A 26,354-nucleotide genomic window follows, 5' to 3' on the forward strand; every position below is an offset into this window, starting at 1 on the left:
ATTTTTCATGTGCACACATAGGTTGATAGATATGTTTGTTTTATCAAGTTGGAAAACTGCCTGTAACAGGATTTAAAAAAAATTGATTTCCTGAGAGTTTCCTGTGAAATTGGAAACCTGGAAAAATGAGTGTATTTGTAAAATACTGTCACATGACTCTTTATCCCTCTTTTCCCTCAAGTTAAAAAATAATAATTACTCCCCCCCCCCAAAAAAAAGTTTTAATTCCATATACATTTATTCTTTAAAAATATTTCCAGCTGTTTCTTTTACTGGGAAACTCATACCATCTGTAAACAACTGCTTGATTCACATAATTCGCTTGTTTTGTCTGGTCACTCGTATTTTCCAGCTTTTATAATATGAGAGTTTTGAAGTAATCAGTAATGGTTTTTCTCCTCTTCACCCTCAATTTGATTATTTTTCTCCTTAAGAATGGAGTAGGAAGAGCACTAAGCAACAGGAGATGAAAAAATAATATTTTGATTATTTTTCAGTTGCTTGTAATCAAGGAGAAACTCTTTAAATCCAAACCAATTTATTTCATTGATTTAATTCATAATTTTAATTTCATGACTCTTTTGGAAAAAAACACACTGAGGTACATCAGGTTGAAGCTTTTTAAAACTTGTTCGAGCATAGGTACTTTTAGGTTAAAATTTATATAATCTTCCCCTTCTGTCTACTTCTGGTAGAATATGCTACTTGAATTTCACTAGGCTGCTCTAGGAAAAAATTGAAATTCAAAGCACAGATTCTGCCAGTACTTTCAGCAAGTTCATAAAATTACTCATATGACTATTTCCTTGACTCAAAGGCAACTGCTTGCAATCCTTAAACATGTCTGTGACTATCTGAAGTATTAGGAACCAAAGCAAGTGGATGGTGACATGAAAATCTTGGTTACTTCAAAGGCAATTTTTTTTTTCACTTTCAAGACTGAAAAGCTGTAGAGTTGTTTAGTGCATTAGCAAACTGATTGTGACACCCTCCCACTGCCCTTATATCAGTAGGCTGGCATTAAATCCAGAGGCTGATTTTAGGCTTGTAGTCCATTATGTAGATATATTGGGGTGGGAACTTCCTCAGTGAAGTAGGAAAAGTGCCATTAACGTAAATCTGGTAGTGCTGTTGGATGCATATGGCCTGGTCAAAGAGTTTTAGCTTTACTGGTGTAGAAATTCACTGTGTAAGAAGCTTGAGATGAGAAATAGCCAACCAGAATTATTTTCTTGCTAGTTTTGCATTTGGTCTCCCTGTTAAGAGCCAGCAAAACCCTGCGTGTGCCCTGTAGAGCATGGATTAAACCTTTTCAGTTTGGAACCTTTCAGATGAACATCCAATTATGAGTTATTCAGACAACTAGGAAGTTGAGTAGACAAAGGCAAAACACTGAAATTATTAAATTAAGATTATAAAAAGAGAAGGAAATAAAGAATAGGCAAGAAGTAACTACAATCAAATTTAATAAAAATAGTTTCTAGATTTAAATCAGTTTTTTTGTTTGTTTGTTTGTTTGTTTTTTGCCTACTTGCAATTTTCGTCTCTTCTGAAACTTTTCAGGCCTCTTCTTTGTCCAAGATACGAATTTGGGGAGAAGCTTGAGCAACCCAATCCAGCCATTTTCAAGACCAAACAATAAAAAAAAGTTAAAAGAAAAATAATTCTCTTGCCAATACAAAGAGAATTTGAAATTGGCATAGAGCGGGCCCCCGAGTTAAGTCAGAAGAAGTGAAAATATAAGAGTGGAAATATCATTCCCATTTCAGTATTTCCAACAAAATCTCTTGCTTATGTCTGACCTTTAGACTGCTTAGTTTGATCAACCTCTTAGTTGGTTTCTTTATTAATAGTATTATAGAGGCACCTAGCGGCTTTGCTGAAACTGGGAACCTAACCTGTAGGAAAGCAAGACACTTTCCAGGGTGTACAGCTAGCAGTGTGAAATACTGTCAGCTTTTAATTATCCCATGTAATGCAGGGATGGGTGCCCAAGAGAGCCAAGACGTGGATAACTCATAATGTACGTAAATTGGACTATGGGAGCGCCTGTGTGCTTTCACTTTGGGACCGTGCTGTAGCGAGAGGTTCTGGGGGCGCTGGGTCTGCTGTGTCCGTGCCAGGGTAGTTGCCTCGCCATGTGTGGGGAGAGCTGTGGGACGTGAGTCCTCCCATCTTCTGTTGAAGCAGATTGGGTCCAGCAGTCTGTTCACAGCAGAAATGGCAAAGTGAAGGTGTCCTCAGAGAGTCGTGACTGTGAGGAAGAAGCCCTGTGGTGTGTTTGGGGCATTGCTGTGCTGACATCCCTGCTGCCTTTGATGGGTTGGGATGAAGGTGCCCATTTCACCACCGTATCCTTCTGGAGTCAGTGCAGGGCACTCTTACTGTATGCATCCTGCACCTGGTTACCTGGGACCACCTGAAGTGGAACACAAGCTTCTCCTTTACAGTCTTAGCAATTTCTCATGGTGAGAGGTCACAGTGTGCTAGGATTTTCTTGTGCAAGTGTGGTAATAGCTCACTACCCTTGTGTTCTCGTGATGGTCATCCAGTAATGGTGAGCCAGCCTGTAAACTCATTCCTGATTAGCAAAACTGGCTCTGGGAATCACTGCCTGGTGCAGAATCACGCCGATGGAGTTGTTGTATTCACAGGCTTAACCATGTGTCATTTTTTGTGATGCCCATCCTCTTCAATGGATTGGCCTTCAGCAAGTAGCGGATGTGGCCGGGGGCCAGGATAAGATTAGGTGATGCTGTTTTCCTGGCTTGAAATTGCTTTGTGACGGCTGATTTCTTTTTATGATGAGCAACCAACTCAAACAGGCGTTTATTTGCATGTGTAAATTTGGTGTACGTGTTCACGTGGATGAGGTAGCTGCTTAATAAACCTCTTGAATTTTTGTGTGCTCAAACAAACACGCTCCGTACATGCAGATTTACAGACAGCCAATTGGAGAATTGCTGGTTAATTGTGTCCCCAAGTGCAGTATTAAATGTAAGAGTGTTCAGTCTATTAGATATGTAGGAGCTAGGGACGGATGTTACAGCACTTCAGGTTAAAGTCACCTTGACGGTTTCCTATGAATGAACTTTGGAGATCTTAATGTTAAAATAAGTCTTTTTGTGCTAAAGCTGGATTTAAATAATGCACGTGCCCAGGAGGAAATGTAGCCATATCATGTTACTTTCCTCTTGCACTGTAGATTTACTTGCATGTTGTGTTGAAAAGTCCAGAAGATATTTAAATAAATACATTTGTCTCTTAACATCTGTGGATGACTCTGTCCCAGCACAGTAAATGCTGCTGGACAGGCAAATCAGTGGGGTGGTGTTTAGTTCCTGATGCTTGTAGTAAGAGCATGGCCCAGAGCTTTTGGTCCCGTCCCGTCTCAGGTATCACAGAATGATTGAGGTTGGAAGGGACCTCTGGAGATCATCTAGTCTAACACCCCTTCTCAAACAGGGTCACACAGAGCATGTTGCCCAGGTACTCCCACTGTTGTGATCATTGCGCTCTGACGCTGGAGATGGCTGAGTACTTCCATCCTGGGTGTTTTTGATTCATAGATTTCGTTACTGCCAGTCCTTACTCACCTTTCTGAAAGCTCATCTCTGGCCTAGACTGTAGCTACACTCATTTCTGTGGCTGAGATGAAGAGTCACTTCCTTTTTCCTCTGCTGGTCTCAAGCAGAAAATACTCCCTCAGCGCTCATCTTGGAGGGTGATTTTTTTTTTTTAAATGTAGGGTTTTCCCCATTGCTGCAGGAAGTAGTAGTGACCTCATCCTCCTGTACGTGCTCTGTTTTTACCCGAAGCAAGAGTGCAGCTGAGTAGAAGGGAGAAATTCCCTCTGATGGTCAACAGCAGTTTTGACACTACTATATTTTAAAATCCCGCTGGAATCCCAGACTCACTTCTCGTCTGTGGCTCAGTGAGGGAGAGGTCGGCACCAGCTCGTGCTGGCAGCGGGACTGCAGGCAGGAATTGCGAGAGCCGCTGGAGTAATTGCCGTGGGGTTGCGCTCTGGCATATGACACGCAAGGGACTTCTAGCAGAATCTAGAGATTGGGAAAGGGAAGACGGTGACCCTTGTTCCCAGTGAGACTGGCGCTTACGTTGCTCCAGGAGGAGATGACCTGGTAGATCTCAAATTTCCTCCTTGTAGACTTTTTTTTTTTTTGGTTATTTTTGGAGGGGAAAGCTGATGCCAAGGAAAGATGCAGTGTGTTCCTCTTATCAAATGAACTTCTTTGTCCCTCCTGGAAAACTCACCTCTTTTAAAGGCTGCGGAAGGTAGTGTCTAAAAATTTGCTCAGGCAAATATGCTAAAACATGGTATGAAAGAAAACAGTCCAAGGGGTCAGAAATCATTTTTCTTTGGGCGAGGGATGCCCTGTCTCCTGGAAGCCCAAGCGTCGGAGTCATGCTGAGGGCAATGGACTTAACATATCAACTCAACCAACATTGTTCCCCACTTTTAAAGTTTTGGTGGACATTGCATGCCTTGGAGTGGGTGAGAAGAACAATTTGGGGAGAGTAGATGTGGGAGGACTGCGGTGTCCATGCAAAATTCAGGAAATTGGGTTCTCTTTAGCAACGTAGCGTCCCTGTTATTGGCAACAGGAAGCAAAAGATCCAAAAAAAAGGGCGTGGATGTATTTATGGGTACTTGTGTTCTACACGTTCTTGTAGTGTTGTGGGGTTTCGTTTCTTTTCTTTTCTTTTCTTTTTTCTTTTTTTGCTCTTTAATGAAAATTAAATGGGAAACTGCCAATACCTTAACCTTTGTTTAAAAATAAATAAATAAAAGCACTTCCTGCATTTGCTGTTGCTCTGAAGTTAATAAAAATGGACAGCACAGGTAGTCAGGCCTGTAGTTATTTTTATGGCACATTCCTTTGTGAGACCTGTTTCCAGTTGTTTATATTGTTGCCAAATTTTAATTATTTGGGGTGAAATTTTCCATGCTGGGTGTCTGCTTCTGGCTCATTTTTAAACTGTATTATGTGTTTTATGTGTCGACTAAAATTATTCAGATGTCTTAGAGAATGCGTTCAGGAAAAGTAGGTTGCCTTTTTTTTTTTAACCTCAGGTAAAATAAACAATTCAGACCTCTTGCAAACAGTCCACAGAGTAAATCTGATTTAACTCTGCCTTAGAATGGGGCCTGGAAATCTGCACAGTGGGTCACCCTGGGAACAGGAATTTGATTTCTGCTCTTCTGTTGAAAAACTGGTGGAATTATAGGCTTAAGAGCCTTGTTAAAGTTTGGAGGCTTTGGAGCAAATCAGTAAGGTGTAGCTATTTTATGAATAAATAAAATATCGTTTAGTGAACGGCTCTAATCTTTCATAAAAAGGCAGGATGAGCTAGTAAACTGGGTTAGAGCAATTAATTAAGGTTGTATAGTCAGCCTGAGTTCTTACTCTGGAGGTCTTGCCTTTGCAACCTTAGCCTTGGTGGAACATCGTTTTGGGTGGGATGGGGTAGAATCCAAGTTCCCTTGCCCTCCGGAGAGCTGCTCGCCGTGGAGGGCGGAAGGGCGAGGGCTGCGGTCCCTGTGACCTTGCGCCTGGGAGTGGGTCTGAGCACAGTGTATATGGATGCAAATCAATGTGATTTGTATAATTGTTTTCAATCATGATGTAGATGATCCAGGCAGAAAGTTTAAACCTATTGAAATTTCATTGAAGATTTTTATGCTTTTTATTATTTTGTTATTTGTCAGTAACTGTTGAAAAAAAATTTTTTTTTTTTAATGTAGCATTGCACTTTTTCCAAACATGCACTTTTTACTACCTATTTTCAGGCATTCTCAGAGCAATTAGACATCTATTTGGAGTCTTAATTTTTAATGCTGTATCCTGTTAGGAGATGGTGGCTGATACATTGCTTATCTACCACATGATTTATTTTTTGCTTCCCACTTGTTTGAGCAACATATGGATAGAAGCTTTACATTATGCATTTGTGCATTTTGCTTTAATAGAAATTTATTTGTATTAGTTAAATAAAACTACCTTAAATGTAGCAAGTATGTACAAAAGTAGCTTATGAAGTCATCTTTTGAATTTTAAATGACTCTATCTGAGAGACAGTGTTACTAATTATACTACAGTAGGAGTGCATCTGTTTCAGAGCATGATGTCCCTCAGAATTTCAGAGCTGGTAGACCTCGTCCTCTCATGCTCAAAGACTGGCAGATGAGTACAAACTCTGCTACTCAGCTTTTTCTATTATGAGTGAAGAAGTCAGTGAATTAAATTAACTGGGTAAACTGGTATGCAGAAGCTTTCGCTTTGCACTTTGCAAAGACACTACTTTACAAAAGCTCTGACACGTTTCAGCAAATTCTGGTTGTAGATGGTTAAATGATGACTTCCAGCCATTCGTTGCTTTGACTTCTTCCTAGGCTATTTGTATGTCTTAAATAGTGCTTTTTAAATACAGCATTTTATTTTAAATAGATTAATAGTGTGGCTTTCAAAAGGCATTATAACTTCATATTTGATTCCAAATTGGTTCATTGCAAAATAAAATAAAAGATCTGGTTGAAATAAGTTTTTTTCTTTTGTTTTTGATTTTTTTTTTTAAATATATATACATCTCCCAGTTTTTCCCCATGTTGAATGCAAGCCCAAGCTGGAGCTCTGTGGGCTGGCTGTGGGCAGCATGCAGGACGGCCCTGCTGAGATGCACCCTGTGCACTGGTGTGACTGCTGCCTTGCTGAGTCTCCGTTCCCGTGGGTCTCCTCTGCCATGTTGGGGGAGCAGAAGAAGGAGCTACTCTTTCGGATAAGGTCATGGAGATAGAGAACAGGATGGCAAGGGCAGGGCCACAACGGGGGATGAAGATGTTCTGCTGAACTCTAGTAATTCAGGTAGCTATTTCTCAGTCTCACAGTTTTCTTCCTGAAGGTGCAAGGAGAGAAAGGAGTGCCTGTGAGAGCTTGTCTCGGTGATGTGAGATCACTGATGGCCTCTCAACCCTGACTTGTCTAAAGTATGATGCCTGCCTTACCATGGTGGGCAAGTCCTCATGGTCACAGCTTGAGAAGCTGCAGGAGTAAGACCAGCAACAAGGTGTGGATCAGAGCTAGGCAGTCAGTGTCACTTGGGAAAGTCAGCAGGAAACAGGTGGAGTAGAGAGACAAAGCTTGGGCTACAGGCAGTCCACGGCCATGCCATCTGTGGGAGCTGTCCAGGTTACTCTCCGCATCCTGTCATTTGGCCTCTTTGGGAGAATGGCATTTAAAAACAAGCAAAAATCTCTTGCTGTCTTTCAGTAGAGCAGGATGTTCAGGAGGATGCTAGGATGTGCTGTAGGCACAGTAAGTCCCGTGGTTGGAAATGGCTTGGAGTAGGATTTGGCCTGAGGTTTGGTGGATGTTTCTGCTGGCAGCAGTGCTGGGTGCCAGCTCTAGCACCCAGTGACAACGTGCACTGCCCAAGCCAGCCCTACCACCAAAGAGACGTCAACCAAATTGAGTCCTTTGGTTCCTTGGCAACAAGGTTATTTTTGAAAGTGAGATTTGGTTTTAAATTGCTCAGGGTAGGAGCCACCTAACTATAATAGAAATAGGGTAGGGTTCTCGGCTTCACGCTGTGGTGCCCTTATCGTTTTCACATGGACAGTAGAAGGAAGCCAGATGACTCACTCGGATTAAATGCTGGATTGTAAGGTAGCTAAGGTTAGGTAAGAGTGACCACAGTTTTAGGTGTGTTTTCCCCAGCTGTAAAATGTCCCTGTTATTACTTCCTATATACAGTTTCTAGTAACTTTCTGGAAAAGAAAAAAAAATATATATATTTAGCTTGAAATTGTGTTTATTTTGCAAAGTTTGAGGAAATCTCCATAGTGGTGTTTTTGTTTTTCTTTTTATTATACTTTTGCAGCTTTACATAGTGTGTATGATTGGAGGAAATAATCTACCCATGTTTTATCTGAGGAATGAGGAGACTGGACATAGTAGTACTTAAAAACATGTTAATGGTCTCAGTGCTGTTGCTGGGGAATTTATTATTAAATAATCTTGCAGCCTTAGAATGGGCTGGGATTCGCTGTGCTCGGTGCGGTACAAATGCTGAACAAAACAGATCCTGTTCCTAAGGAGTTGTAATCAAGATAAATTGATGTTACAGAAAATTTGGCAGTTAATTGCATGTTTGGAAAGCGGATCAGTGTGCATGCTGAACTGAAAGCTTCTGTTGCGCTTTTGGGAAGCGAGGCACCTTTTGGTGAGAATGTGCTTGTTAAGAAGACTTCTGGAAGCTTGAAGACAGCTAGATCCGATTTCACTCTGACTTGGCTCAATGTTCAGGTCCGAATGGATCCAAACTAAGATGTTGGGCCTGGGACTTGCTGCAGCCATTGGCAATGCATGGCGCGGTGCCCCAGCTCTGCCCGTGTGTTGGGGTGGGTTTTGAGCGTTTCCCCACTTGGGCAGCCTAGGGAAAATGCCTGCCTTGGAGATGCCTGCATCTCCAAGGGGCATGTTGGCTGGAGCCAAATCTTCTGTATTTAGAACTTTTATTTCTTGCATGACGAGCGACATATGTCTAGCGTGACATTGCGGTTTCTTTTTTTTCTTTTTCAAACAAAACCCGATCTTCCCTGGCCCCTATTTGTTCTGTAAATTCAAGGACTCCATAGAAGGCACTTGTATGCAGAGAGTTTCGGCCCCGTGCTTATATATGATGTGAGACAAGGAGAGGGTCTTGGTCCTGCAGGGCCGGGCGGGCTTTGGAAGGGCTCTGTGCTCGCCTGCCAGAATGTGAGTGGGGCACCGCTGGGGATCGGTTTGGTGCTGCGGGGTCCTCTAAGGATGAACGCTCGTGAGGGTCCCACTGCCGCACCTCCCTTTCATGCCCTTCTGGGAGATGGGGTTGCAAAACCTCAGGATGAGGATGCACGCGGTGGGCTGCTTTAGGTGATGCTCATGCACGTCTTGCCTTTTGCACTGGTATGTGCTAAGTCCCAAGGGAGGGGGAGTCCACGAATTGCTCAAGAGAAGAAGTCAAAAAGCAAAATAACTAAGGATAATAAATAAATAATTTAAGGTGCAGTGGACAAAATGGGGAAATTGGGCAGGGCTAATGCATAGAGTGGGTATGGTAAGCAAAAAGTGAAGATTATGAATAAAAGTGGCAGGTATGCCAACCTTCTGGTGGCCTCTCTTGTTTGGTTGCCTGCGTGCTGCCCACACTGAGGCTTGATGCTGCAGCTACAGATGTGTGCACGCTTAACTCTACTCTGGGTTGCACCGAGTTTTAAATTTGCATGTGAGCATATTCTGCCCAGACTTAGAGTCACTCAGTAATGGTCCACAAGCATAGGGGCTAAAGCCATGTAGTAATTTATTTCTGGTGAACTCTACATACAAATCTGAAAAAGAACATAAAATAAATTACATGCGAGATCCTTTGCAAACTAATATCTGTGTCAGGTTAGGCAGTAAATCATGAGAGACACAAGCTAACACATGTACCTAACCAAGAATAAAATATAACATATTAGGATATCGACATACTTCATATCTGTAACACATTCCCCTTCAGAGCAAGTTCTGAAAATGAATTCTTGCTTATAAAGAAATTCTTGCTTATAAAAAATAAAATAAAATAAAAAAATCTTGCTTATAAAGAGGATGAATAAGTCTGCAAACTCAAACAATTGCCCTGAGTTCAGGCTGACTTGCTGACAGTTACTCACATGTTTATATGCTTCCCAAACTGAAATCTTTTAATTTTTTGGTAAATAATATTTGATCTTGTCATTGGAATGGTACAACGAGGTAATCCTAATGCACGTACATGAAGGCAGATTTAAGGTTGTGTGTTTAGCTTTGACTTCTGTGTTTTGTGCCTTTCATGAGTACTTGTCTAGGCAACCTTTCTATTCAGTAAGTATTTTTAATGTGGAGCTATAATTGCTGGAGCCCTTGCAATTTCTCTTTGACTCAGGAACGTAGCTCACAGTGTGACTTAGGAGGTTGAGTTTTACAGAAAGCTGTTGTGTACCCAATCTCTAAGGGATTTTAGATAATACAGATGCCCCAGCACCCCACAAGGTTTTTGCCCTGGCTGTATATTAAGACTCCTCTTTTTTTTTTTTTTTTTCTTTTTTTTTCTTTTCTTCTCCTTTTTTTTCCTTTTTTTTCTTTTCTTTTCTTTTCTTTTCTTTTCTTCTCTTTTTTTTTTTTTTGACTTTTTTTGCACACAGATCTAATCTTCTAGAAAATGCCCTGAAGGTTTGAGCAATCTACCAGTTGCAGGAACCCATAAAGCTTTTTTTTTTTTTTTTCCATTGTGTAAGCATGACAAATCATTAATTTTTGATTGATTGCTTTGAATTATGGGTGCTCTGACATCCTTTCTGTAGCTGAACAGCTGTATAACAAATGAACATATCAGTGCTCACAAAAGATTGGAGATCTAACAGAAGCAATTACATTGTCAGCTCCTCCCTTCTGGCTTTTCCCAGGCAATGGAGGGAGGAAATTTTTTAACAGAAATTCCTCAAGTGGCTAACAATAATAATAAAAAAAAAAAACCTTTTTGTAATTGAATTAGATTTTTATCTCTTCATTGCTAGTGGATTTCTTAAACCTTCAGAAGCCAAGATGTGTTTCTGCTTTGTGTAACTTGGAGAATCTCTTTAAATGAAATTTCACATTAAGAATTAAAAAATAAAATCAAATTGTAATTTTTGGTTGCTATTCCTTTAAGATTTCAGAATTGCACCAGTGCACTAAATGTGACCTCCATAACTTTTAAATTAAGAATTTATGCTGGCTTGAAATTTATGAAATATTTCAGCATGAAAGAAAGCCTTTTTCCCTCAGGAAAATTGAGCAATAAATCACAGCACTCTCGATTTACTGCCCTACAGCCAGCCAAAGATAGGATTTTTTTTTTCCTTCCCCCCTTCGTTCTGAAAAAAAAAATGTAATCATATAAGACAGCTTAGCTGCTATCCTCCCACTCTCTAGAATTTTTAATTTCAGCTGTTTCTGCTTGGATTTATTTCCAATATTCCTGCTCGGCTTTTCAATTTCCTCAGTTATTAAATTTTAATTCAGTGCATTAGCATTTAAATTAAAAAAGGGTTTATTTTATCGAAATCGTTGGCTAGCCCCCATCCTGCTGCACATGAATTGCCTGTTTCTGCCATTTGCACAAAATGTGAAATGCAGCTAATATCTTTTAACTTATATTTGCACAAATTCAGAAATAAAATTTCTGGGTTTGGAATAATATTGTCTTTCCAAGGAAGCCTCTAATCAGAGAACTGGGGGAAAGACACAGTGCCTTGCAACTTTAAGAGGCAAAAATAGTAGTTACTCCCTGATAATCCAGTCCTAACGACAAGCAAGTATCAAATTAGACAATTCATAAATAACTGAGGGAGTTGTGCTTGACTTGACCCTTCTAATTAGGGAGCAGGACAGGTATGTTTAGAAAACAAACACAAAGCCAGCTTGTGACTGGATCCAGTGTTCAACTCTCTGCAAACTGGTATTTAAGAATAGTTTGTCCAGGAGAGCAGGGACTTGGATGAGTCAAGATTTGGGATGAAGGGGGATTATTCCGGGTTTAATTTTGCGTTCTGCATGCCTTACTGGTCGGGTCACTTAACCTTTTGTTTGCTGCTCCCTCCCCTCCTAACAAGGCTCACGTCTGCCCATCATTGCACAGGGGCACGTGAGGCTTGGCTGGGTGTTGGAAAAGGGAGCAGGACTCCAGTTGTGGCCCTGGCACAGATGTTCACTGTGCCCTTGGACAAGTTAATCTCTTTGGGCCAGGTTCAGCTGGCGTAAAGTCCCCTGGACTACCTCTGCCTCATGTCTCAGTTGACTGGCTCCAGGCCTTCAGAGCAAACATGAGCCACAATGTCTTTTAGGTGTAATTTTAGGCCATCTGAGTTTGGATGCAATTTTAGTCCATCTGAATTTGGATATTTTTGCCTTATTTTCCCTCTGCAAAGGGGGGATTCTTATTTTAAACTTCGAAGGGCTCCAGTGTAACACAATAAAATAATTGCACAAGAGATCTCCTACCAGTTGCTACCAGCATGGTGTTTTTGGAGATACCGTCAAGGGCATATGCACTGGGGAATAAATTTTGAGTTCTCAGAAAGTTACCTCGCTCGTGGAGCTATGTCTTAAATTATGCCTTAGTCTACTGAAAACTTAATGCATGTACTTGGATTTAAGTGCATGACACATCCTGCCAAAATTTAGAATTGAGCGTGTGTGTAATTCAGAATGGAAAAACCCAAGGTATTTTTGGTGCAGAGTACTAGCAGGAAGAGTTGGAGTGCAATCTTGCCTTTCTTATCCTAAACAGCCTTTTTTAATATCTTTTGCCCCCTAGGCTGACGAGAGCAACAGTACTGGAAGGAGGAGCTCTTCAAGCAGGTATGTGGATGGTTTTCTCTTTTCTGGTGGGATGTAACGGGCAGATCTGGCTCTCTGCTCTGCCTGTCTCTGGAGCAGAAGATGGGGTGGTGGAAGAGCAGCCACACAAGAAAGGTGAGGCAGGGACTTTTAGAGCACAGGAACCATACACCCATTTTTAGATTGTGCTAAATGGATAGATTGACGAAAGATAATTCTGGCCTTCGGGGCTGCAAGGAAATGCTTGTTTGTAAGCAGTGCAGGGTGTTATGCCTGGGTCTCCCTGGCCCCGTGCCCGCACCTGAGATGTGATGTCGGGCTTCCAGGATGTGGCTCTTTGATGGAGACCTTTGGCAGTGCTGTGGTGGTTGGGTGAAGACCACCCTGTTCCTATGCAAGAAGAGAGGAAGGAGGGGTGTCCCTGTGCCCTCAGCCCCCTCTGATCTCTTTTCATGCTCTGGGCCTGGAAAAGTAAGGGCAGCGGCTGCTTCCAGGCACAGGATAAAGGGACGTCTCTGCAGCTCCTGCAGGCAACTATCATGAGTGCAGGGGCTGCTAAGAGCAAAGCACTGTTGGGTCACAAGCATAGGGCATCCAAGCTGCTGCCATCCCACCCACTGGCAGCGTTGCCCCTTCTCCCTTCGCTGCCTCTGAGGTAGATGGCTATGGGCAAGATGCCCAGGGAATGGCACAGAGCACATCTGTCTGGCAGCCCAGCCTGCCTCCAGGTCCCCGACAGTTCTCCAGAGTGTGGGAAGCAAGGTATGCAGCCCAAGTGTGCATCCGTGAGTGAGCAAGAAGGAATAAAGCTCAGTAAGAGAAAAAAGAGGGATGTGATGAGGTCAGGTCAGCCCTGTGCTAAGGCCTCTCTGTCTCCTGTCTTTTAGTGCTGTAGGGGATCTTACCTTGCTGGTATTCCTGGGCCTGGGAGATACAGTGTGGACAGAATTAAAGAAAATCGTTTCGGTCATTTTCCACCTCTGGAGGCGTAACTGAGGAGTCTGGCAGCCAGGGATGAATGGGAGGAATGGGGAATATTTGGCCCAGGAATCAACGTGGTCATGCTGCGGGAGTGCTGCTATTACCTAGAGCAGTCCGCAGAACCCAGCACACTCGAACGTGTATTCAGTTTTTCCCCCAGAGTTGACTGTGTTTCAGTGTTGGTTCATCTGATACTTGAGTGCATGCTTCCAGTGGTCTGGGAGGATCTGCTGGAAGGGCCTCCTTCTGCAGCATTTATTGCCTCTACTGGACAAGACAGCCACCCAGCTGTGGAAGTATGGAAAAATATGCTTTGGCTGGACTTCCACTGTAGAGTAGAGTTCATGTGCCAGGTAGCTGTGGGAGAGATGGTGGCAGCAGGGAACAGAGTGATTGCCTGGAAGCAGTCTGATTTATCTGGTGCCACGTGCACTCGAAGCCTGTTCGTTATTGTCGAGCCATCCCCAAAGTGGCAAACTCATCTTTCAGAATTAAAAGGTTTTGTGATAAAAACGGGTGGTGATGTAGGAGATTAGAGATGTCAGGCAGTTAGCGTGGGCAATGCTAAAGTTGTGTCAGGGAATGCGTGGCCTGTGAAGGGGAGCAGGCTACAACAGAGCAAGAAAACATCTGTGAGAGTTGGAGGAAAATGGTAGGAAAGACAAGGTGGTAACATTAAATGCTGGGAAGGCACACAGCTTGTTAGAGTGCGGACTGTGAAGCACCTGAGGCACCAGGTGGAATTAGGAATTATGTCAGAATGGGTGGGGGAAGATAAGCTATAGAAAATCTGTGCCAATTTGGCTGCCATGGAAAAAGTCAGTGTGATCTGATGGGCTGCACCCCATCCATGAGACACTTCCATCAGGCTCGCCTATTTCTTCCTGGGCAAGAAGTACATGACTGCTTGGACAGTCCTGAAGCTGATGCTGCTCCTGGTGCTGGTGGAAGGCAAGTGATGAAGCCAAGGCACTGTGTCCATGTGAGGAAAGTGGGGATGTGGCTGGAGGATCAGTAACCCTGGGCTCATAGCACTGCTGTCTCTGCTTTGACGTGGTGGTGGCAAGTGTTCATCTTCTGTGCGGAATGAGACCATCATCTGTGCACCTTGACACTGAAATTCATCTTGACAGTCACAGCTCCTGGCCTTAGTGCTGCTCTCAGCTGACCTTGGGGGAAGGCCCAGAAGCACTTCAGTGTAACAGATCTCCTTTGAGTCATGAGGCTTTTATCAAGGCACCCAAAGCTCCTTGAAGCTAGGCAGCTGGAATCACTGTTCTCCTGCCGGGCTGCCTTCCTCTTCTAAAGCTTGATCTGTGTTTTATGTTCTCCCCTTTGCACTAGCAAGCAATAATGTGTCTACTAATAGTATTCCAGAACACCTTCCTGTTTCCTTCAGAGACTTAAAAGCACTGCTAAAGTTTTATTTGTCAGGTGGAACGCTTCCTTCCACGTTAAAACCCAGTTCTGTTCTTCTGATCTCTGAAATTCTTCACGCGATGTCCTTCTTCCACCTCCTGTTGTTAAATGTGCATCGTTTGCTCCCCTGCCATGACAGCCACTTTCCTTTCCGTCACTCCTCCCGACACCCTGTCTCAGCATTTTAGGCGTGTAAGAAAAAATGATTTTGGAATAAAACGCTGTTATTTACCAGAAGCTCTTTAGTAATGCCGCATTGCCTGGCTTTGAGAGACTCCTGGTTGTCCACTAGATTAGGGCGTGGGTAAGGGCAGGAGGCAGATTCCCGTAGTGGGGAGCCACGCCAGCGCTGGGTGTCTTGTGCAGAGGAAAACTGCCGTCCGATCCCCTGTCAGCGATGAGCAGAGGCCAGGTACCTTGCCATGGCAAAAGGCAGCACCTCACTCCTGCTGAGTGCCACCGTCACATTTATCCTCTAATTCGGGATGGAAAGAGAGGCTGGAGCATTGCCCTTGGGGGCTGTTGTTCCTAATGTCAGGTCGTAGGTACAGGGGCCTCTTGTTGCTCCCTCTTAATGTCCCTACTTAAACACAGTTAGGAGGAGCTCTGTGTGTTATAAGTTCAGGCAATACTTGTAAAGGTACAGAGGAAAGCCAGGACACACCACCGTATTTTGGAGAGGCTTGTTGGTGAGGTAGTGTGTGCACTGCTGCGGGCTCACTCTTGGGACAGCCGGAAAAAAGCTCTGGAAGGAAAACCAGTCGTTGGCCGGAGAGGGAGATGAGTGAAAGGAACTGGGCACCGTTTCCTTCCTCCAAAGTCTGTCTTCTGACTGACTTTTAATCTGAGTTTGTAGCTCTTGCTGAAGGATTTTGCAAAACAGGTTAGTGAGCACATTCTCCATGTAGGAGCTGACACCTTTGGGAGTGTGTCCTTTGTGGGCATCCTCCTTGTCCTGATGTGCAGGAGATACTCTGTGGGCTGTGTGCCTGACAGTCTTCCTGGGTGTGAATGCTAAATATTTCTAAAAGCAGGTACCAAATTTGTGCCCTTAATTAGTGATGTAGCTGTCAGAGTGCCAGAACTTAATTCCCCCCTTTTTTTTTTTTTTAAAATACATTGAGAATAAGTGTTGGGGTTGGTCATTAAAAAAAGTGGAAACAAAATCCATTTCATCATTTACCTGACTGAATAAAAGATGGGCAAAAAAGAATAATAACAAAATCTGTTTAAAAAATAAAATAGAATAAAAATCTAATATTTCAAGAAAGCTATATTAGTGACTAAAGGTTGAAAATTGGCTTTGACAAAATCTTCTCTGAGGCCTTTAGTGGCTGAGATACAATATGTTGTTTTTCAGAGTTACTGCTCTTTGAAACTGTCTCATTAATTGCAAGCTATAGTGTAAGTGCTTTACTATTAATTTATATCAGTAAAAAGTATAAGCAAAATAAGGTTGCCAGGGTAACTTTACCTTTCTGCAATTTTTTTTTTAACTATGCTATGCTTGATTTTAATGTTGTGACTGTAGAATTGTGTCGCTCCTATTTTTATTTATTGTATTGAATTGATTTTATTCTGTTTCAAGCAAATGTTTAAAGCTCTGAAGGCACAAGATTTTTATGATCTTATCACCTTCACAGCTCTGATCTGACCTGTCTATTGCCTTTGAAATAACATGGTTCAGTGTGCAGCTGTTTTCAACTGAGAATTAGTGGTGTTAGAGAGCGCTCAGTATTTCCTACCTTATTAAATTGTATGTGGTTCCTGTACCTCACTGTATGCTTATTAATAGGAAATTTTAGAAACTGAGGAGAATTATTAACAACATAGAAAAAAACTTCTTTTAAGGGAGCTAGAAAAGTGATGGCTGTTTACCTCGGAGAAGATGACAACTAAGAGACAACATGATAAAGCTATGCATGTTATTGAACGGTCTAGAAAAGCTAGATCAGAGACTTCTTTTTTTCTTTTGCAAGAAAAAACGTCAACAAAATTAAAAGGTAACAAATTAAAAGTCAATAGAAAGAAGTATTTTTTCTTACATGATGGGCACTTAGCTCTTGGGATGTATCACTAAGCGATGGAGACCAGTGCTTGGGTGGGATTCAGAAGGGACTAAACTGCCCTGGATGATGTGAACTGTAGGCAACATGGTTCTTTTGGGTTAGGAGAATTTCCTGGGTATCAGTTATCCTACAGCAGTCTGCTGGAAAGTTTCCTGAACCTTCTTTAGAAGCCCTAAACTGAATGGACTGGATTTGATTCATTCACTGGTATGAATCTGTATGACAATTCTGAGGAACTTGCAATGGGAATCGAGGGTAGTGTGGGAACATCATTCAGAAATGCAGACCTCAGGGTAATTGTTGGGAATCTCCATAATACTATTGTAAAACTAACTACTTACCAATAATTAATGTCAGCATTCAGATGGTGGGCTCTGGATCTTTACAAGAAGTAATTGAAAAACCAAATGTGCAATTACGTCTGACAAGCAGTGTGTGCTTTTCTTGGTCACCAGAGCCTTGTGTAGTCATGTGTTAGACATGGTTTTATATAATTATTATTGTTTATATGGTGGGTGTAAGAGGAAGGAAGAATTTTAGTTTTAAGTCCTCCGTTGGCTATTTATTTTAAAGTCATTAGATTTGTTTTCAGACTTAACTACACTTAATGTGTGAGACTCCTGCTGAATAAATCAGACCCTGATATAGGAACTGCATCTGTTTGCAGGAGGGAACGGAGCCAGCTGGAAGCTCAGCCTCTGTCTACACTATGACTGTCACCAACCAGGAAACCCACTCGCAGCACAGATGTAGCTGTGCAGAAAGTCATTACTGTGCCCAAAACAGAGCTAAAAGCGTGGCCCTTCTGGGGTTATAAACTATTGCGAGGGCACAGATGGGACCCATCTTTACTACAGCACTCAACAGCACTGTGATGGGGATCCCAAAGAGGTTTAAAGCTTTGTTGCTGATGAAACTTTAGGGGAAGGGCTGTGCAGTGCTGACCTGGAGGAAGGCAGTGAGCTGTGCTGGGCAGGAGTGTTCCCTGGAGGTCCTTCAAGCTGTGCCACGGTGGTCTCCCAGCTCTGACACGGCGCAATTGTTCCAGATACGCCAGACCAAGCCACAGTGCTTTGGTGGTCTGGCAGTTTCAGTCTCTAGTTTAGAGGATGTGGCTTTCTGGCTGGAGGAGAAGGTGACAATAGGTGGTTGCATGTACTACTTTGGCTTTGTCCTTCTCAGTTTATCCTTCTCCAGCCTCACTGATAGCATCCTTTCTCCTCCCTTCCCCTCCTGCTGATGTTGCTTCTTCTGTCCTTTGCAGACACCTCCTCACTGACAGCTCCTGTAGTCCAGAGGAGTGTCTCGCCTGTAGTGGCACCAGCTCTTTTCTAGCCTTCTCTCCCAGTGGCAGAGCTCCAGTCCTCCATCAGGCCCCCAGCGTTCAGGGAGTGTGATCTCCGAGTGTGCACAAGCACATCCTTGGGAAGTCCATGCAAGGCTGGAAATAGTGGCACCCTGAACCTTGGGAAAGGGCTCTACACCCCAAGGGAGGGATGTGTATGGGGACAGTCCAAGTGGAGAGTGTTTCAAAGAAGCACAACTGTGGTTAAATTGTTTCCCCCTTTTTTTTAAAGAGGATATGTGGGATTTTCAGTCCCAGAGTGTGAAAAGCTTGAGATTCATCTTGCATCAAAAAGAGAGAAAAGTATTAATAATTAGGCAAGGTATTTAATAAGCCTTGGTCCTCTCTTAAAAAAAAAATAAATCTCACCACCCATCTTAAAAAAAGAAGCAAAAACCCCACAAAAACCTCCCCAAAATCCCCAGTAGCTGATTTAAGAGAAGTGGGTAGTTGAGCTCCCTGAGTGTACTACTGCCAGTACAAAAACTGTAGGAAAGCCAGGCAGGTTTCCTTGAAACCTGAAAGCAAGACGGAATGCCATAGATGTACACTTAAGAGAAAAGATGATAGCTCATAGACACATCCAGGCTCCAGTGGGGCTGGTGTATTTTCTGAGTAATCCACACTAACTTGCCAAACTTTCATAGCCTCGGAGGGCCTCAGATTCTGTGAGGTGGAGAAATGTGCCTTTCTGGAGGCATAAAATACTGACACTCAGTAGCAATGATGTCTTTAGTAAAGCTGAGGTTCCAGGAAATCATTTTTCCTTAGGCCATCTACTCTCCTGGCCAGCTTGGGGTTGTTCTGATAATAGCACACTCTCATGTATTGTTTACTCTAAATGCATATGTATCTCCAGCAACAGGACATCTACCACCTCATTTGTATCACGCCTCAGCTCAGGACTTTTCCCACTCACAGGGTCCTTTCTCCTGTTCTGTCTGTCTTTTGCTTTTGCTTGTTTTTTCCCACTCATCTTGCGCTGGGTTCTGCTGCAGTGTCGCTGGCAGGCTCTGCAGCCTGGGTTGAACGCGGTCCAGCGGAGGCTTCTTGTGGTCCTGTCGGAGGACCTATGAATGTTTGTAGACAGTTATCACCCTCTCAGTCATTTCTTAGTCAAGCAACGTAGAGTTCTCTCACTGATAAAAATAAATCCTTAATCTATTCTCTTTGTTTTTCCTTGATTTTCTTTGTCTCTGTTGACGTTTCCTTGCTTGAAAATTTAAAGATGCTGGCAGCTATTTTAATATCATCTTAAATTTAGTTTTTAACCTGCATTGTTCGTATGTTGCATTTTTTATCTGGCTGGAGTCTTTTGCTTTTGGCAAAAACTGAGCATTTGTTGTTTGCTGGATAAGCCAATTTTTTTTTTTTTTTTTAATTTGGTTAGACTTTTCTCTTCAAACCATTCTCAAGATATTCCTAATAAGGACTCCCAGGAATTTGTTTTGCTAATACTTTAGGAATTTTTTTGTGGCTCTTGACTATTGTACTGTTTTCTATTTTAATATTTATTTTCTAAAGTGAGAGTCAGCCTCATTTGGTCCTGTAGTTTACCTGTTCCAAAGAATTGGGAACTATTGAGGAATGAACACACAGTTAAATTCCTGTTACGCTTACTGAAGCAGTGTTAATTGTGAGGAAAGGTTGTGTGTTTTAGTAGACGGAGATAGTTGGAAAAATTGAGTATGCTGCTCCTTCCCCCCCCTTCCCCCTGATTTTAGTAGTTGTTTCATTAATGGTATTACCTCTTCAAAAACCATCTCATCTCAATTATATCTTGAGACTGTCACTGCTACAAGAACCCTGCTAATACAGCATGCTAAGAACTCTCTTCACAGATGAACGATTGTATTCCAGTTCAGGATTTCTCCTCTGTTGTACAGGAGGATTCCTCCTAACTGCTGGCTTTTGTCATCTCTAGTCAGTTAAATTATGGTGTGGGTTGACTTTAGGATTACTATGCAAAGGTCAGAGCATGGTGGTACTTGCAAGGGGTGCGACACACATGGGGACCTCTATCCAGATTTGAGCAGTGGAATTAACTTCAGTTTATTTATTTATTTTTTTTCTTCATGAGATTTTGCTGGTAGATGATCCAGAGTCCTCAGGCTGGTGGTGATGCTCACATCACATCCATACATCCTCAAGTGTCGCATTAGTTAGCTTTGGGTTCTGAAAACTGCTGCTTCCCTTTTTAAGAGCTGATTTCCCTCAGAAGCAGATAGTGATCCTGCTTGAGGCATCTCTCTTCTAAAAAGCTCTAAAGTCCTTCTTACTTCATAATAATATTGGTATTTATTGAGCAGCTTTCTTCCAAGGAAACCTAAATGGCAGGTACTGTTATACTTGTGCCTGCATAAGGGTGTTCTGTAAGGTTCTGATTTCAGTTTGTTTTCTGGGGGAAGAGCAAAAAAGTTATGTGTATCCCAAGTAAGAACAAGGTTTGAGGTTGCCTCCTCAGAAATTGTCTTTGCATGTCCAGTTAGTGTGATTTCCTCAAATCTGATTGTTCTATTTGGAGCACGGACCTCAGCCCTCAGGAGCTGCGTGTTCATCCTGGTTGGCTTCAGTTTATTTTGATTACTTTATTAGTGATTAGTGTGTTCAAGGAAGTCACATACAGCAAAGGATGGGTACACCAGCCTTGTAAATAAAACCAGCCAACCAGTGATACAGCCTTGGATCATGAACAAAACAAGTACAGAGATCCCAGGTAACGCTTGTAACCTAGCAGCGACAGAGGCCTTGGAGCATGAAGTTCACATGGGCACATTGTACATGGAAGACTCTCTGAAATGCTTGCCGGCTCTTTTTCTGTTATTTCACAGGTCTTTACTCCTTTGCCACAGATGGAGGAAAAAGGCCATGTGACCTGAGTTCCTATTCCCTAAAATAACTTAAGAGAATGAGAGTGAACGGGTTTTTTTCTATAGTATTTACTTTCAGAGGTTAAACCCACCCGTTGAGATTATGCAGTGGTGTCTTGGAAAGTGGTAATTATGAAAAGAACCGAAATGTCCTGGTGAAATACAAGTGACCGTGAACTCTCTATACCATTCTGTACACCAAAAGACAATTTGGATTTTAGACATGTGCACCTGCATGTGCTGCCACCATGTTCATTTTTAAGAATGCTACTGGCATGATTTGTCCTGCTCTGGTATCCATGCTGTGAAACTTGGACAGGTTCCCAAATGCTAATGGAAAGAGTCAAGATTTGGAAGACGTATTTTAGAGTATGTACAGTATACATTAAGGAATCTTGTTTGCTTTACTTCATTCAAGAGACAGCGGAAGATGTTGGTTGCTCCTGATGGAGGGGGTTCCCAGGACAGCAGGTTTTCTTTTCTGGCAAACAAAGTGGAATATGGCTTAATCGGTAGAGGCAGTAATCCACATTAGAAGTGCATTGTGTCTTTTAAAAGATAATTACTCCTAGGAGGGACCTAGAAATGTGATGGTCACTCCAGCACTTTACACATTTAAGTCAAGACAGCCTCCCTAAAAGATCCACTGGCTCAAACAGTAGTTGTGGGTGTGATGCAGGAACTGCTCTGTGAAGTTGTGAGGGCTGTGATTCAGGAGGTTGGGTTAGGTGAGTAGATGGGTAGATGAGTCTCTTTGGCTTTGAAGTCTGTGAGGGAATGCCTGAAAGCTGAAACAAGATGCTTGGAATCTAGAAACAAAGTGCTCATCTCTAACACTGGAAAAAATAGCTCCTGTCATTTCTCTCTTTTGACCCTGAACTTGGAAATCTTTTTCCTATTAATGTCTGAGAAAAATATGTCCCTGAAGGAGAACACAAGATGGTCACCCTGCTTCCTGACCAGCTCCACCTCCCTCCTCTTGGGTATGAGTCATGGTACCCAGGCAGCTGGGCTGCCCTGGGGAGCAAACGAGAGCTGAGGGGAGGTAGCAGGAAGGCCACCACAAATAGTTTATCAAACAAGTAAATTTTATGTTTACATCTTTCAGTCTCAGCTTTTGTCATCTCCTTCTAAAACGAGAGTTCATTTACATCTATCCTTTCTACTTCCTTTTCTGCAGTCATGGCAGGAACTGTTCTGGCTCTTCCAAAATCATGACAGACATCTGTAAATTGAGCCCAATTGCAGTCCCATTTTGCTTTGGCAGGCCTTTTGCTTTGGCATGAGACCAGCTAGCTGCATGTTGATGTCAGGAAGGCATGTTCTAGTATCATACTCTTGATTTTATCTGAGTGGGTTTCACAAAACATGGTCCTTCAAGTGTCAACTGCAGGATCCTCATTACTGCGCTCTTATGAACCTCTTTGCTCCAGCAGTCCATAAGAGCATACCAAGGACTGTGCTGGGCCCATACAAGTTTTTGTTTCAGTAGCTTAAATGGGCACATATTGTGCTCTGCCAAGGAGTAGCTGGGTATCACCATCATTGGTATCATCAAGGCATTAGTGATGTATCTTTGGTTCTTCTAGCTTGAATGGTATCTAGGAAAAAAATGAGATGCTCCATGTCTGCTGCTGAGGCCAAAAGAGCTTTGATTGTAGGTGTTGATTAAGGGCAGTATGTCCTCTTCCACATGTGTTTCCTTTTCCTCTCCTCTTGAGGAGAAAATGCACAGGAGCTGACGTTGAAGACTGATTCTCAAGTGATCTTACTTTGCCCCTCCCAAAAAGCTCAGCAGGATGTGTGCTGTAAAAATAGCCTCATTAGAAGCCATCTGAGTACATATGCAATCACAGATCACTCAAAGGGAGCACAGAGCATGCATGTTTCTGTTGCTATCTTCAGAGAATTACATGACAAATTATTCCTAGCTGGAAGAGATGTCCTTTTATAATTGGGTTTTCTTCTCATTCTTTCATGAGGGAGGAGTGTGTGTTTTCTAAGTAGCTTTTAGTCACTTCCATTATTTATGAGAATGCTACTCCAAATCAGAAAAAGCAAACTGCAAATGCTAGTTTCTTCTGGCTGTAGCAGCTAATGGGTCCCATTTGCTTTCAGTCATTGCCGGTTCCGCTTATCACAGTCAGAAGGAAACGTTCTCCAAAGATAAAAATGGCACCATATTGCAGCCCACTTCGCCTTGTTTCCTTCTCCTACAGGAGACCAGCTGGAAAGGGAGCTGTTAGCTTCATTGGTAGATTGTTACCCACACAGAGGGACCCGTTACAGTTACCCATTTCCTTTCTGTTCTTCCATCTGGAAGAGGTCCTTGCATTGCCCTGCCTGTGCGGCAGCATCAGGGTTACTCAGCTCTGTAGTCTAAAACTGTTTTCCTTGCGTAGTCATTGGTCCAGGCTTTCTTGTATCATCTGACCGTACTAAAGTCTCAGGCCTTCATGAACTACCATGCGGAAACTGGGTGTAGGGCAAAGGGGAGCTGTACCTAAACTGACTAGGAACATTTATGCCCATACCTGTCCAGCTCTCCATGATGAGCCTTCATCAAGGCCTCTTTAAATCTGTTCTGCCTTCATATTCTTGTATTTGACATGAAAGTGGCCGTGACATCATTGGAAGATGAAAGTCTGATGATCAAAGCAGGCCGCTATGCTGAAATGAGCATTGCGAGATGATAAAGCTGGTGATACAGTAATTGGCTATGTGGCCTACTTAGTAGGAGAAGCGATATATACAGGGGTAGTGGAATGTTTGTTTACCTTCTGTTTAAAATCCATAGGATCTGTTTTGGAAGGCAAAACAGTAGCTCACCAGTAAGAGCATCTGGGCACACCACTGAGTGACGATGTGAGCAGTGCCTGATCCCAAGGCTTCTGCCTCCTCAGCAAAGAACCACCTCCTGGATTTCCAAGCTCCACAGCTCAATAAACAAAAGACATCAAATGGTAAAGGAGATGGCATTCCCACAGAAAACTCAAAAGACATGGAGAAGAAATTAGACCCACCCTGTGGAAGGGGCTAGGGTCCAAGCTAGATGTGCTTATGCGCTCTGTTAATTTCTGGTCTGTTTTCTCTGAGTTTTTATCCTAAACAAACAGTGCTTTGTTCCAAGAATATCCTCTTCCCAGAGGATGTCATGCTAGGGATATCAAATGCAGTTAGACCCGCACAGGGAATTGCAACTGATTCCTGGAGGGCCACACTTGATCACTGTAAAATTGCATTGTTTCACCCACAAGAGGTGATGGTGTGAGGCTTGGGACTTCATTCAAAGCCACTGTGAGAGAGGTCGGGGCACAGTTATTCGGGAGTGGGGTCTGACTCATGGTGGGCTTTCCCTTGGTTCTCATGCAGTGCTGTCTCCAGGAAGTGGAAGTTCTGACTACATCACTGCCTGTCCTGGTACCAGTGTATTACCTAGTAATGCCCCGTAGGATTTCAAAAGATGGGGCTGATCTCACTGTTAGCACAATGTGAGCTCTGTTTGGCAATGGGCAGTGTGTTTGCCTCCCAGTCACAGGTCTCAGAGATATGGTCACCTCACTGTTTGTGTTGGGGAGTACTTCTTCTTCCAGGAAGCCTTCTGCTGAAGGCCTGGAAGCTGCATAGTCTGCTTCTCTGTCTGCCCCCCACCCAAATACAGTATGATTTGCTACCAGTCTTGGAATCTGCAGGACTATAAAATCACTGCTCTTCTTATTCACCCCTTTTTTTGGCACCTTTGCAGCCAGCTGTGGACAGTTGTGTATCAGTTCTGATTATGCTGCAAGCAGGGGAGGAATGGCAAGACCAGTTTTGGACACAGCGGTGCTGGGGCCCAGCTTCTTACCCCAACCATGCAGCGTCTTCTATTGCTGTGGCACTAATGGGGAATTTCTGGAGGAGGAGTATGTTCTGGACCCTGCCCCTCCTTTATCCTCATCTCCGAATGGAGGCCCTTTGAGCTACTAGAAAACAGAGGAGACAAAATTCTGCACAGCACAGAGCAAGTGCTGTATTGCAGGTTTGCAAGGATGCAACATCCGAGAACCAAAGGGATGGTAAAGAAATTATACTTTATTGGGTCACCTCTCTTGGGCCAGCACATATGTGGTCCCTGATGGCTTGATGCTGCCCTTAGAGACCGCTGTGAGTGCTCTGTCCTCAAAGTGAAACACAGTCTGTTTTGGAAGCATGGCTATGTGTGTATTGCTGCTGTGGCTGTGCGTACACCCAAGTACAGGGGACAGAAGGCTGTTGCCTTGGCAGTATCCACAAGTTTTGCCCTCAGAATAGCATACCCAGGCAGTGCAGTGTCTGCTCCTTCTTCTCTCAGTTGCTCATTGACTCTGAGGTTCCTTGTGAAAGAAACCTTAGCAGCTATTCAGTTTCTCAGCCTTTTTCTCAGTGTCATTTCTTCTACTCAACACTATTTTCTTGTGGGTGCTTTTGCCTGTTTTTGTTGGTTTTGCCCTTTTTGTGAGAGACGAGGGCCTACTTCTCACAGAATTGCAGTCCTCCCACTCTTCACCTCATGTTAAGTTTTCCTGTGTCAGTAATTTCCTTTTCTTTCCTGTTTTGCTGAAGGGTGTTGGCATTGTTTCCCCAGCCAAACCTACAGGCTTCAGATTCTGCTGTCTTGCGAAGATCTGTAATTCAGCCGTGCTCCCTCCCTGCACTCCTGGCTTCAGACCCAAGAAACCTGGATTGATCCTAGTTTTGTTCTATCCTCAGGATCCCTACTTGGATTTTTTGTGGGACCAAAAGCAAGTGTCCTCCAAAGATGTTACTAGAGTGTGCGGGTAGGTTGCGTGAAGTAGCAATGTGGCTCTTTTTCATTTCCAGTGCAGCCCATAGCTTTGGATGCCTCATGCTCTGCTGCTATTTAATTGTTGCCTCCCAAAGGAGGTGGTTCCTGAAAACTGTTGGTCACTGAGCCAGCTCAGCATGTCTCCAGACCACTTACATGACTCATGACTTATTCCTTTGAAGGTGGACCCTACCACCAGCTAGACACCATTTTGAGGTCGCTCTCGCCAGGAGCCGCCTTGTGTTCTTCTGAGAGTTGTAGCAAGGGCAGGGGGAGCCAGACCCACCCAGTCAGGCTTTTGAGATTGCTCTTTCCTTCCAGGCCTGCTGTAGTGAGCATATCTGGAAAGGAATCCAAGGGGGTTGCCTGGAGAGAGGTCCTAGGGAGTGGAAAAGTACTCATGGTTGCGATGGCTCTGGGCTCTACTTTTCTTTCAAAAGAAGCTGGACTTTATTGTGTAGG

General features: G+C 43.2%; 1 protein-coding gene across 6 annotated transcripts in view; it reads left to right on the forward strand.

The window, feature by feature from the left end:
* Window positions 1-26,354, forward strand: part of ZNF618 (zinc finger protein 618) — a 176,148-nt gene that overhangs the window by 65,974 nt on the left and 83,820 nt on the right. For all 6 annotated transcript variants that reach the window (XM_067309125.1, XM_067309129.1, XM_067309131.1 and 3 more), the window contains exon 2: window positions 12,379-12,422. In XM_067309125.1, the coding sequence (XP_067165226.1) occupies window positions 12,379-12,422 (44 nt within the window). The remainder of the gene's footprint in view (window positions 1-12,378; window positions 12,423-26,354) is intronic.

This window comes from Apteryx mantelli, chromosome 21, assembly GCF_036417845.1.
Source record: "Apteryx mantelli isolate bAptMan1 chromosome 21, bAptMan1.hap1, whole genome shotgun sequence".
NCBI classification, from domain to species: domain Eukaryota; kingdom Metazoa; phylum Chordata; class Aves; order Apterygiformes; family Apterygidae; genus Apteryx; species Apteryx mantelli.